The 12,314-nt window shown below is 46.4% G+C and overlaps 1 protein-coding gene across 1 annotated transcript in view; it reads right to left on the reverse strand.

The window, feature by feature from the left end:
• Positions 1–6,901, reverse strand: part of SLC35F1 (solute carrier family 35 member F1) — a 375,104-nt gene extending 368,203 nt beyond the window's left edge. The window contains exon 1 of the mRNA XM_050949787.1: positions 6,161–6,901. Within this exon, the coding sequence (XP_050805744.1) occupies positions 6,161–6,333 (173 nt within the window). The 5' untranslated portion in view covers positions 6,334–6,901. The remainder of the gene's footprint in view (positions 1–6,160) is intronic.
• Between the last annotated feature and the right edge of the window lie 5,413 nt (positions 6,902–12,314).

The following is a 12,314-nucleotide window of genomic DNA, read 5'->3' on the forward strand; positions in this document are numbered from 1 at the left end:
AGCATGGGGTTGCATCCCTGACCATTTTGGCTACGAGACATTGATGGACCTATTCTCCATCAACTTATCCAGTTATTTTTTTAGACCCAATTATACTTTTGGCCATCTCAACTTCCCACAGCAATGACTTTCAAAGGTTATAAATGCATTGTGTGAAAAATACATGCTCCTGTTTATATTAAACCTACTTCCTTATTAATTTCATCAGGTGACCCCTGGTTTTGTATTGTGTGAAAGTGTAAACAATACTTCTCTATTCACTTTTCTCACACCATTCATGATTGTATAGACCTTTATCATAACCCACATATTAATTCTTTTTTCAATATGTCCAACTTTCACCCAATCATTTGGTTCTGTATCAGAATAGCAAGGCCTAGGGTAATTCACTTTATGATCCTCATTTCAGTAAATACTTTGTCTGAATCCTCTAAGGGGACAACCAAACAATAACTGCCCTCCATCTTTCAGCAACGTTTATCCTTTTTTCAGCTCCTTTAAGGCAGTGGTGTTCCCCCTTTTCAGCCTGAGGCTGAAACACATTTCAAAAAGATCAAAGAACATCAATCAATACTTCCAAGGTGATTCTTTGCCCTGCTATGCTCCCTTTATATCACTCAGATGACAAAGGGAGTGGTGACCCACAAGTCCCATGTCGGAGGACTATATACACTTGGTGAAAGTTACAGGACCCCTAGGCTAGGATTACCACATGTCCAGGTTTTTCCAGGAGCATCCATTTGTTGTAGCTGTGCTGGGAAATCTGTACAGGTATCAGTACACACTGCCAGTTGTTTAGTCTTATAGTTTCAACCCTACCCCAGACAGCTCTAAACTGCACCAGGGCCAGGCAGAGGATCAGGATACCACTACTGGTTGTTGATTCTAATCGTAGATAGATAGATTCCAAGGCCAGAAAGTATCATTGTGATCATGTAGTGCAGTGGTCCCCAACCTTTTCCAGATGGCAGGCACCGGACAACAAGCCACCGAGGACTGTGGCCGGCAAACAACCATCTGCCAAAATGCTGTTGGAGGCATCGCCGCCAAAATGCCGCTGCAGTAGTGTCATCAAGAGGCATCACCGCCAAAATGCTGCCAAAAATCAGCGGCATTTTGGCAGTGGCACCTCTTGATGACGCCGCTTTTTGGCAGCATTTCAGCAGCAATGCCTCTTGATGACACCGCTTTTCGGTGGCATTTCGGTGGCTGCTTGTCCGCCAGCCGTACGCAGGCACACATAGATGCCCTGGTGGGCGCCATTGCACCCACGGGCACCGCGTTGGGGACTACTGATCTAGTATGTCCTCCTGTATTACATAGGCAATAGAACAAGGATCGGCAACCTTTGGCATGCGGCCCGTCAGGGAAATCCGCTGGTGGGCCAGGGCTGTTTATTTACCTGCCACGTCTGCAGGTTCAGCCGATCGCAGCTCCCACTGGCCGCGGTTCGCTGTCCCAGGCTAATGGGGGCTGCAGGAAGCGGCGTGAGCCAAGGGATGTGCTGGCCACCGCTTCCCATCGCCTGCATTGGCCTGCAGCTGTGATTGACCAAACCTGCATACACAGCAGGTAAACAAACCGGCCCGGCCTCCCAGGGAGCTTACCCTGGCAAGCTGCATGCCAAAGGTTGCTGATCCCTGTGTTATACCTTTCTCTGCTAGATTGCAGAACCCATTATCAAACATTTGTTCCCCATGGAGGTATTTATAGGCTGTAATAAAGTCACCTCTTAACCTTCTCTTTTCCTTCTCTTAACCTGAAATAGGTTGAGCTTCTTGAGTCTATCACTATAAGCCATGTTTTCCAATCTTTCTCCTCTGAATCCTCTCCTATTTTTCAACATCCTTCTTGAATGGTGGGCATCAGAAAGTTTCCTCCTCCTCTCCTGTGCTGCCCCGGATGGCTGTAGGAGAGGGGAGCCAGCTGAGTTCCAGTCCTGGATCCCACAGCCCAGGGGGAAAGGAAGCAATGGAACAGCTAGAACTACTCTTCTCCCTCAATTGCAAAGCATCACATGGTCAGTAGGGGACTGCTGAGCAGTTGTAGCAAGAAAGGAACAGCAGCTCTCTCAGCTCACATGAAAACCCCTCTTAGGGCTGCAGGGCAAGCATGGAAGATAGTGGAGGATGGAATACCCCCCTTCCTCCTCCTCCTTATAACAATGAGCCCAGTTCAAACACTTCAGTTTAAAATTTGCAGGACATGAGTCAGGAACACATTTTTAGTTCAGGATCAAACACAATTTTCAACCCTTAACACTACTGTCTTGAGAGCCACTCTCTCTGGATACCACGGCTTTAAAAATAACAGGGAGTTTGTTCAAAATATGGTAGATCATTTTCACCAGTAATGGCAGGTCAGAATTTAGTTCAAAATAATTCCAGTAAACCCCACCTTCCATTACCTGTTTCAATCCTGCTATCCCTCTTTAGGATTCTGGGCACCCTACAATTTTTAATTGTATACTTTGGTTTTCTGCTATTGCCCACCTTACAGTAAGAAAGACACTCTTAGTGATCACTGAAATAGATTTTTAAAGCCATCCACTCCCGTTTTCAATATCTCTTTTTCCTCTTTAACCATTTGGAGATTTTCTTCCACAGTGTCCACATTGCCTTCTAATCTTAGAACTTACTGGGGGAATGTTTCACCTTCACCTTTCAACCTTTTCTCCATATGCTTTCACAGCTTGTAAAGCAATTTTAAGAGAAATCTTGGAAGACAATTCTGGATTCACCAGGTGACTGTTCTCACTCTCTCTCTCTCTCTTTCTGTGTGAGAGAGACTTCACAACTGCTAAGAGTGCCCTTCCCTTGCTGGCAGTTTCCTCCCCAACCAGGCCAATTCCAGACTGCAAATAAGTTTTTGGCAAACTCTGCCTGGTGCCAGCCTGTTATTTTGTTTGTTTTAGGAGACTTCTCTAAGCAGGAAAGAGAAGTCCAGCCCAAGTAAGTTCAAATAAATAACATTTCACAAATGTCCCAAACAAATGGTAGATAAGTGTCACAGATAAAATACAATGGGCACCACTTTTCCAACAGAGGAAAATGTATTGATGCAGAGCAATTAGTACTGGCTTCTGGTTTTGATATTTCTATTCCCTCCTTCCCCTTCTATATTTGCATTTTACCTTTCATAGCACATGAAAGCACGAATGCTTTGTTAGGCTTCATGTACTGATATTTGCAGTGCCATGACATTATAAAGGACTGAGCTATTAGATTTTTCCCATTTAAACAGTGTCTAAAACTCAGGTAAAATTTCCATTGATACTTACTGCAGGATGGAGCTACAGGTTATTCTAACTTAAGAGAAGACTATTTTTGATCTCCACAGCGGTAACAACCCTTAATTTTTTTTTGCATAGACTGTGTTTTAAAATAATCTGTCAGAAGTGCTAGAGCTTGGGATATTGTCATTTTATTTAGGTATAAATTAAAATAAATAAAATATCAATTTGGTCCTTGATAAATGCACTAATGGACAAGATTCACATATACAAAGCCCACATGTTAGCAGCAGAACTACCTGGGCTGGAGGAACCAATCTAGTACCTCACGGTCACGGGCAGGGTAGAGTCCACTTGGAAGACCGTTTTGTGGTCACTATTCCTGTCCATAGGCTGGAGTAGGAGTGCATGTGGCCTGTGTATCTGACCCACTGGTCACTTGGGCTGATCAGAAAACAACAATTTAATTTTTTGAAAAACATCAAGATTTCAAAATCTGTTCATATTGCTGATTACAATGAAAAAGAAACCTTTTGAAATTTTCCATGAAAATACAAGAGCTGCCCCTCACACTCAAATAGCATAGTGGTTAGGTAACTCTATGGGGATATGGGAAACTTAGGTTCAAGACTTGCTCAGAGTTTATGTTCAAAGTAATTCCAGTAAACCCTCCCTTCCAGGTGAGTACCTGACTACCAAGCTATTGGTTGGCCTGAAGGTTTATCCTCAATCTCTCCTGCTGGAGCTGTCCCATTTTATATAAATAATTAAATATTCATTGGGTCTGAGAGATAGACTGAATCTATACTGTGGTGGTACAGCATCTAGCCTGGAATATGGAAGACCTAGGTTCAAGTCCCTGTTCCAAATTAGGTGAGTACCCTAGCTACTAGATTATTGGCTATGGAGGGGGGGGGGGGTGTTTCTCTCTCCTTCATACATATCCTGGCCTTGTTTTTGTTTGTTTGTTTTTTTGAGGAAAAAAGTTTTCCCCTGGCCACACACACACACCTCCACCGCTTCCCTCCCCTCACAAATTCCCATCTGCAGTGGTTTATGCAGAGTTACCAAAGAGCTCATCTCTATGAAGAAGGGGTGCAGAGTTCTGTGCGCCAGTGCCCATACAGCAAAACCATCATGGTTCAGTTGGATTGAGGCATCTGGAGAATGTGGCATTGAGTCTCCAAGTCTGTGCAGATAATTCTATTTGTTTCAACTATTCTTCAATCTTCTACATTCTTGAATAACTAAGTACAAATATATTTTCTCCTTAAGAAATGCTTTTAAGATCCTCCTAGAATTATCAGAATTCATTAATGAAAAGTAACGGCAGGGTTCCCTGAGGAATCAGACATATACCTTCAGAATTGATGGTAACAATCATTGCTTTCAAATTTTTAAAAGCTTGGAAGAGTAAAGGCACTCTGTCTCCAAAAGCAATACATTCAGAACAGGGTGCTGAGCTTTTTCTTAGCTGTTTACCCATGCTGCCCTTGTGTGAAACTAATGTGAGTGTAATGTGAGATGTGAACACGCATACACACCTTCCCCCAGGTATCAGCAGTGCTGCAGCTGCCCAGTAGGGCAAGTAAAACTGTGCATACACAGATGGCCTGCTAGAAATGAGATGGTATGCTGCTGAATTATTTATCTCCCATTCTTATGGGGAAAATTAATCTCAGCCATTGTTTTGGATTCTTTAAATATTAGATATGTTAGTATCCAAGGTAGAAGAAACAAGTAATTTGCAAAGGGAAAACACAAAAATTAAATAAATTGAGTTGATGTTTCACTGGATTCATTCTTCTTTTGCTGCATCATCTAACGCATTCTTCTTATAATATCTTAGCATGCACAATTCTGAACCACATGCATAGGCAAATCTGCCCATTAGAATCTCACCAACACTTCATTTCTGATGTCAGGGCACAGATCTTGACAATGCAAACTGGCTTAAGTAACCAGAAATCAGGCAGACCCATTTAAAATCTCCTGAGACATTAGATTTTGTTTGTTTTGGATATTATATGTACACACGCACCAACAGTAAACCCCCACACAAATAATGACTAGCCAGATCACCTCAGCTATGACAATTTTACAGCTGTTTCTACATCCTCCCACTTCAACCTCATAGTTCCACTCAGGTAAAGTGGCATAATTTCTTAGGGATTTCTCCATTAAAAATCAAAACTGCAGACTCTATAACATAGAGTCTACTCTTATTTCTTCGTGGCTATACTCTGTGAATATGAGATTAACTAGCAAAAATTAAGTATTTGGAGGCTTATTCTATGGAGTTCGTCCTCTGATGGAGTCACTAGGCATGTAAAAATTAGCGTCTTCCAGCTCTGAAAGGAGGGAGGGAGTGGGAAAAGGGAGCCCACGGTTAGACAGTACGTGGTGCAAAGTCCCTTTCCAACAGTCAACAGAGCGGTCCTGTGTTGAGAGGAGCAGTCGGGTTCTTAACCCCCGTCCTTTCAGCTCTAAGCCCTGGCAGATAAGGGCACTTCCACTGGCTGCTCTCTCTTCTTAACACTTTCGTGCCTCTTTGGGGCACCCTTTGCCTCGATCCCTCCCTCCCTGGTGTTGCTGCAGGACGACTTGGGCTGGTTGTGAGCCCCAGACATGTGGCACCTGCCCTCCTACGCCCGGGTCAGCAGCACCATCCTCCGCCCGCACCAGGACGGGCCGGGCCGCCCTGCTGTTTAAAAAGCCCGAGGGCACAAAGCGCTCTCCCCGCCCCCCCCCCCCCTCCAGCTCTGCAAAGGGCAAAGCTGGGGAGCACATGCTACCCGCTGCTCTGAGGGCCGGTGGGGGGCAGTGAGCTGGGCACCCCTGCCCTCCCCCCGTCCCCACAAGCGGCTCCTCGCCGGGGATCCCAGCCCTGGTCTGCCCGCGCCGCCTGGGGCCGGCCCCTCTTCTCACCTGTTCAGCACTTTCCGGAGCCGCTGGCTCACGCCGGGGGAGGAGGAGGCGGAGATGCTGCTCCTGCCGCTGCCACCGGCGCCGCCTTCCGCCGGCAGGTTCTCGATGGTGGCGACAACATGGTTGGGCTGCGGCGGCTGCTCGGGGGAGATCATCGCGGCGGGGCTGGGCATCAGAAGGCAGCAGCCGGGCGCATGCTGCGCCGCGCGGCCGGCCGGGCGACACTTCCGCGCGGGCGGCGGCTCCCTCGCTTCTTCTCCGCCCAGCGCCAGCTCCAGAGTCACGGCCACTGTGCCCCGCTCCTGCTCACTGCGCGGCCATGGAGCGAGGGGCGGGCTGCTGCTGCTGCTGCTGCTGCTGCCCCCGCCGAGCCGAGCCTCCTTCCCAGCAGCAAGGGCTGGTCACAGCCCACGAAGTGGCCGCAGTTTGGACCCCCCGCCCCCGTCCCTTCCCTTCCCAGCGAGCGTCTGGCTCTCTGTGGATCAGAGGAAGCCGCTGCCGGGCTGGACTGAGCCGCTTTGTGTCCCCCTGGCGCTGCTCTTCCGGCTCCCTCACACACACACACACACACACACACAGAGCGTGCGGCGCTCAGGTGCAGCCCGCGGCTTCGCGCCGGGCTCAGTCCTCGCCAGTGAGTGCGGTGTCTGCCTCCCTCCGTGCGGGGGGCTGGCTGGGAGCGAGAGCGAGTCAGAGGCAGGCAATGAACGCGAGTGTAGCAGTGGGAGTCGAGACGGAGCCAGTGGGCAACAGCCCTCCCCTCCCCGCCCCGGCTATTCACACCCACCAGAGGGAGCACATGCAGCAACGAGAGCCCCCCCGCCGCCCCCGGGACTGGGTCTGCCTGCCGGGAGTTGTAGTTTCCACCCTCAGGGGTGTCTCCCCCCCACCCCGCCTTCAGTACCAGCCACCCGCGGACAGCGGCAGGCGGCTGCCAAAAGTCCTAGGAAATGTAAAGCCGCTGAGGTGAGACATGGGGAGTCATCACAACTAAGGCAGGCCGGAGACCCGCAATCCCAGCTGCCAACAAATGTTAGGGTGTCCTTCGGCCTCAGAACAAAAACAAGACAAAGAGTTTTTCACCGAAAAAGCAGCCACCTCAAAAAGCAGCCAACCACTCAAAGGCCAGTGTGCCCCCCAAAACAACCAACTCCTGATGGAGAGGGCACCCCCCCCGAAAGCAGCCAACCACTCAATAACCAGGGCACCCTGTGACATACTGGGGTGCAATCCAGACCAGTGAGGTTTGTGTCACCCTTGCCCTGCAACTTGGGGTGCCTTGTGGTAGTTCCCAACCTGGACCTCTCACATACAGCCACCAGCATGCAGGCCACTCCCAGATACGTTTGTGTAACTGCAGCCCATCAGTCACACCCTGGCTCTTACCAGCCTTGGTTATATTACAGAGTGCTGTTAACGCACTCCCAGTCCCAGATTTTCCCCTAGAAATGTAGGTCTTGTACTGCCCAGCCCCCTCCCGGACAGCCCAAATATATTAAATCTGAATGCTTTTAAGGGGATAATATACACACAATTTGCCGCCCTAAATGGAGTTACCAGAGACTTCAAATTGAACACACTGGATTAGATTAAATAAAGCAAGTTGATTAACTACAAAGAGATAGGTTTTAAGTGAATATAAGTAATGAGGCATAAAAGTAAGAAATGGTTACAAGAAAATAAACATAAAAATGCTTTCTAGTGCCTAGCTTAACAAATTGTATTAGATTCAAATAAAGTTTCTGACCACATGCTTCCAATAGCGCTACTGACCAAACTCTTCAGGTCAGAACCTGCCCCCCTTGCTTCCAGAGTCCAAAGACTCTTTTCCTTTGTTTTCTCAGTTGCAGAGAATGAGATGGGTAGGGAGAGAGGGGAGAGGTCTTGGGATGCTTGCCCCCATTTTTTATAGTTTCAGTCCCTCTTTGAAAAGCATTTCCAGCTCAGAACCAAGAGATAGGGGGTTTGGTGGAGGAAGGACTCCTCATGCTGTTTCTTTGCTAAGATGCAGATCTATGTCCCTGCCCCCCTTTCTTGCCAAAGAATGGCCATTTGATAGGTGATGGCCCATCAGCTTTGTTGACACCTGGTTGGGATGTCAGCTTGCCTTTTGAGAAACTGGGTTAGCCACTCTCCAGACTTATCTGGGAAACACACTATAGTCATGATTTTAGCTTATGTTCATAACTTTACATATAATGTTGCTACATGCATTTTACCGTATTACTCATCAGCAAGTTATATGTTTTCAAATGATACCTCACAAGGCATGCCCTGTACAAAAACTATTACAATAACGTGAAATGTGTGAATACAGGCCCCAAAACCTCCCACTGTCCAGTGGCAAAGGTGCCCGCCCCAAAAAACCATGTACCACTGGGGGCCAGGGCACCCCTTCCAAAACAGTCAACTGCCTGGTGGCCAGAATGCTCCCCAAAACAGCCAATTGCCCAGCGTCCAGGGTACCCCCCACAAAAACAGCCAACCAGTGGTGGCTAGAGCACTTCCCCCAAAACAGCCAACTGCCCGATGACTAGAGCATTCATCTGGGATATGGGAGAGTGTCTTGCTCTCTCTCTGTCTCTCTCTTTCTCTCTCTCTCTCTTCATTCCACCCTTGACCTGAGAAACCTTCCTGATGGAAATTTTTGTCAGAACAGATATGTTTCTGCCAAAAGTTTTAGTTTAAAAAAATAAATCAGAATGTTCTGATAGTAACGCCAATCAGTTTTGTCAAAAATTTCCCAATTGCTCTAACAAAAACTACCAACACCAGACCTGACACAAAGGGCAACTCTAGACATGGATTGATGAAAGTGGGCTCTTGAGAGGGGTAGGAAGTTTCAGACACTAGACCAAATGTGAGATGGAATGAACAAAAAAAAAAGGCTTCACCCACAAAATAATTAATTTTTGCTAATTTTGCTACCATTCACATCCACATAACAAATGCTAATAACAATAATACTTTACCTCAATAGAGAACTTTTCAGAGGAAGAGCTCAATGTTCTTTAGAAAGAGCACAACACTAATATGCACAATATCCCAGTGTGGTTTCATCGGTAGGCAAATTGAGTTATAAAGAGGGCAAGACCCCCATTTTCAAAAGGGCTCTCTCATTTTAGGTGCCCACATTTAGACACCTTGATTTTCAAAGATGCTGAACAAAGTTTGAAAAACTCAGAAGTAAAGAGAACTTTTAAAAATGTGTCACTAAATAGCTTTTCCAAGGAGAGAATGTAACAGTCAGGTACAGAACACAGGAGTCCTGACTACCAGTCCCGTTCCTAAATTCAAGGAGCAAAATCTTGGCCGCCCTGAAGTCGATAGGAGCTTTGTCATTGCAGTGAGGCCAGGAGTTTACCCTAGATGACATTATGTTAACACCTGGTGATATAATCTATGTTAACTCATTTCACTTACTCTCCCCTGTACCTCTTTCTTATAATTTGACATGTACTGGATGTAGGCCAAAATAAGCCATGAACATTTCTATATACACATGAAGTGAAACACTTACTGGGTAATATACATAAGAAATTCCATATAGTTGTATAAATAGAAGAATTTACGTAACAAAGGAAGAAACACACACAAGAAAACTGTCAAAAGAAACAGAGACATTAACCACAAAACTTTACTTTATGTATGATTCTTCCTGCACCAAGCTAAGAAACTCCCCCAAGTAGTTCAGAGGCAGTCACTGTCAGAAGGCTAGAGCCCTGGCAACAAAGAGGAGCTGTCAGGGTGTTGCAGGAAGCCAGAGAGATGGACAGTAGCACAGAGTCCAGGGGGCAGTTTGCACAAAAGATATTTGCCTCTTGACATTTGCTAACAGCTGCACCTTTAAGAAGTGAATCTCCTAACCTTCAGGGAAGGCCAACCCTTTTCATCCAAATCCAGTGCCCTCATCCTTCTCCCTACCCATGGAAAAATTCAAAGGAAACTGCACTTTGAAGCCAAAAAACTCTATTCCCCTATATGAAAATGGTCCTCATAAAAAAGAACAGAGATATTCAGCAGAATGAAACATCCTTGATATTATTGCCCCTTCTTCCAACATCAGTATCCTATTCTGACACTAGCTCTGCCCTTCTGCCAAGCAGTTACTGATGTCTGGGGCCTTAGAGATAGATTTTTCTAGTGGAGGAGAAATCAGTGATGCCAAGGCTGACTATATTCTAAGTGTAAATTGATTTTTTTACATAAATATACATAAGTCCTAGAATATAGGTAGGCAAAAAGCATGCAGGCCAATCCCTTCTGTCAGGAATCTCATCCCAACACCAATGTTCAATTCCCAGAGACCAGCTCTGCCTCAAGAATTAACTGTAATCAGAGACTAATTCAGAGAGAAATCTCTCCTCCAGCTCTCACATAGCACCCTCTAAGTACTACTAACAATACCAACGCTACAGCATGTCTTCCCAAGACTGAACACTTGCTTGCACAGTAAGAAAAAGAACATGTGTAACAGTGCCATCTGGTGACACGTGCCGTAGCAATATTTTATAATTGTGTTGGTTAGATGTTGATTTAAATGTGGGGAATACACTAAACTAATTAAACCAAGTTTCTCACTCTTCCCTGTGAGGAAAATATTTATACAACCATCACATACCATTGTGTCATAGAGACCAAATGGCTGAGTCATCTTATGAAGAAAATGGGTTATCCAGTCTAAACAGGGTAAAAGAAAATATAATTTATTAGATTCTCTCTCACCTTAGGGAAAAACAAATAGATAATAAAGATTACTGTAAATAACAGCATAAGGAATTTAGCTCACAATAATCTGATGCTTATTAGCCAGCTCAGAATCTGAACTTCCTAGCCTAGCTCAATGTTTCCTGAAAAATCTCTTTCTCTCGTTTTAAAATCTCATTTCCTGTGGGTACGTCTACACTACAGGATTATTCCGATTTTACATAAACCGGTTTTGTAAAACAGATTGTATAAAGTCGAATGCATGCAGCCACACAAAGCACAATAATTCGGTGGTGTGCGTCCATGTACCGAGGCTAGCATCGATTTCTGGAGCGTTGCACTGTGGGTAGCTATCCCGTAGTTATCCCATAGTTCCCGCAGTCACCCCTGCCCATTGGAATTCTGGGTTGAGATCCCAATGCATGATGGTGCAAAAACAGTGTCATGGGTGATTCTAGGTAAATGTCGTCACTCATTCCTTCCTCCATGAAAGCAACAGCAGACAATCATTTTGCGCCCTTTTTCCCTGGATTACACTGGCAGACGCCATAGCATGGCAACTATGGAGTCCGTTTTGCCTTTTGTCAGTGTCACCGTATGTATACTGGATGCCGCTGACAGAAGCGGTACTGCAGCGCTACACAGCAGCATTCATTTGCCTTTGCAAGGTAGCAGAGACGGTTACCAGTTGTTCTGTACCGTCTGCTGTGCCATTGTAAATTGACGATGAGATGACGATTATCAGTCATTCTGTATCATCTGCTGCTGTCATGGGTGCTCCTGGCTGACCTTCGCTGAGGTCGGCCGGGGGCGCAAAGACAAAATGAGAATGACCCCCCGGCTCATTCCCCCCTTTATGTTGTATCTAAAAATAGAGTCAGTCCTGCCTAGAATATGGGGCAAGTGTACTAGAGAACCACTGTATCAGAGAACCAGAGAGCACAGCCGCTCCATGTCACATCCCACAGAAATGATGAGCTGCATGCCATTCTAGGGGGTGTCCCTGCAACAACCCCACCCGCTGCTTCCCTCCTCCCCCAACCCTTCTGGGCTACCATTGCAGGGTCCCCCCATTTGTGTGATGAAGTAATAAAGAATGCAGGAATAAGAAACACTGACTTGTTACTGAAATAAAATGGGGGAGAGGCAGCCTCCAGCTGCTATGATAGTCCAGGCAGGACATTAAGTGGTGTGGGGGAGAGGAGCCCAGCATCCTGCTGCTATGATAGTCCAGGCAGTACAGAATCTTTTCTTTAGACATGAAAGGGGGGGGCTGATGGAGTTCAGCCCCCAGTTGCTATGATGAGGATGGTTACCAGCCGTTCTGTACCACCTGCTGGGAATAACCGGGAGTCATTCCTATTTTTACCCAGGCTCCCCCGGCCGACCTCACCTGAGGCCAGCCAGGAGCACTCACGGGCTGATGACGAGGGTGGTTACCAGTCCT

The sequence above is a fragment of the Gopherus flavomarginatus genome, chromosome 4 (assembly GCF_025201925.1).
Source record: "Gopherus flavomarginatus isolate rGopFla2 chromosome 4, rGopFla2.mat.asm, whole genome shotgun sequence".
Lineage (NCBI taxonomy): Eukaryota > Metazoa > Chordata > Testudines > Testudinidae > Gopherus > Gopherus flavomarginatus.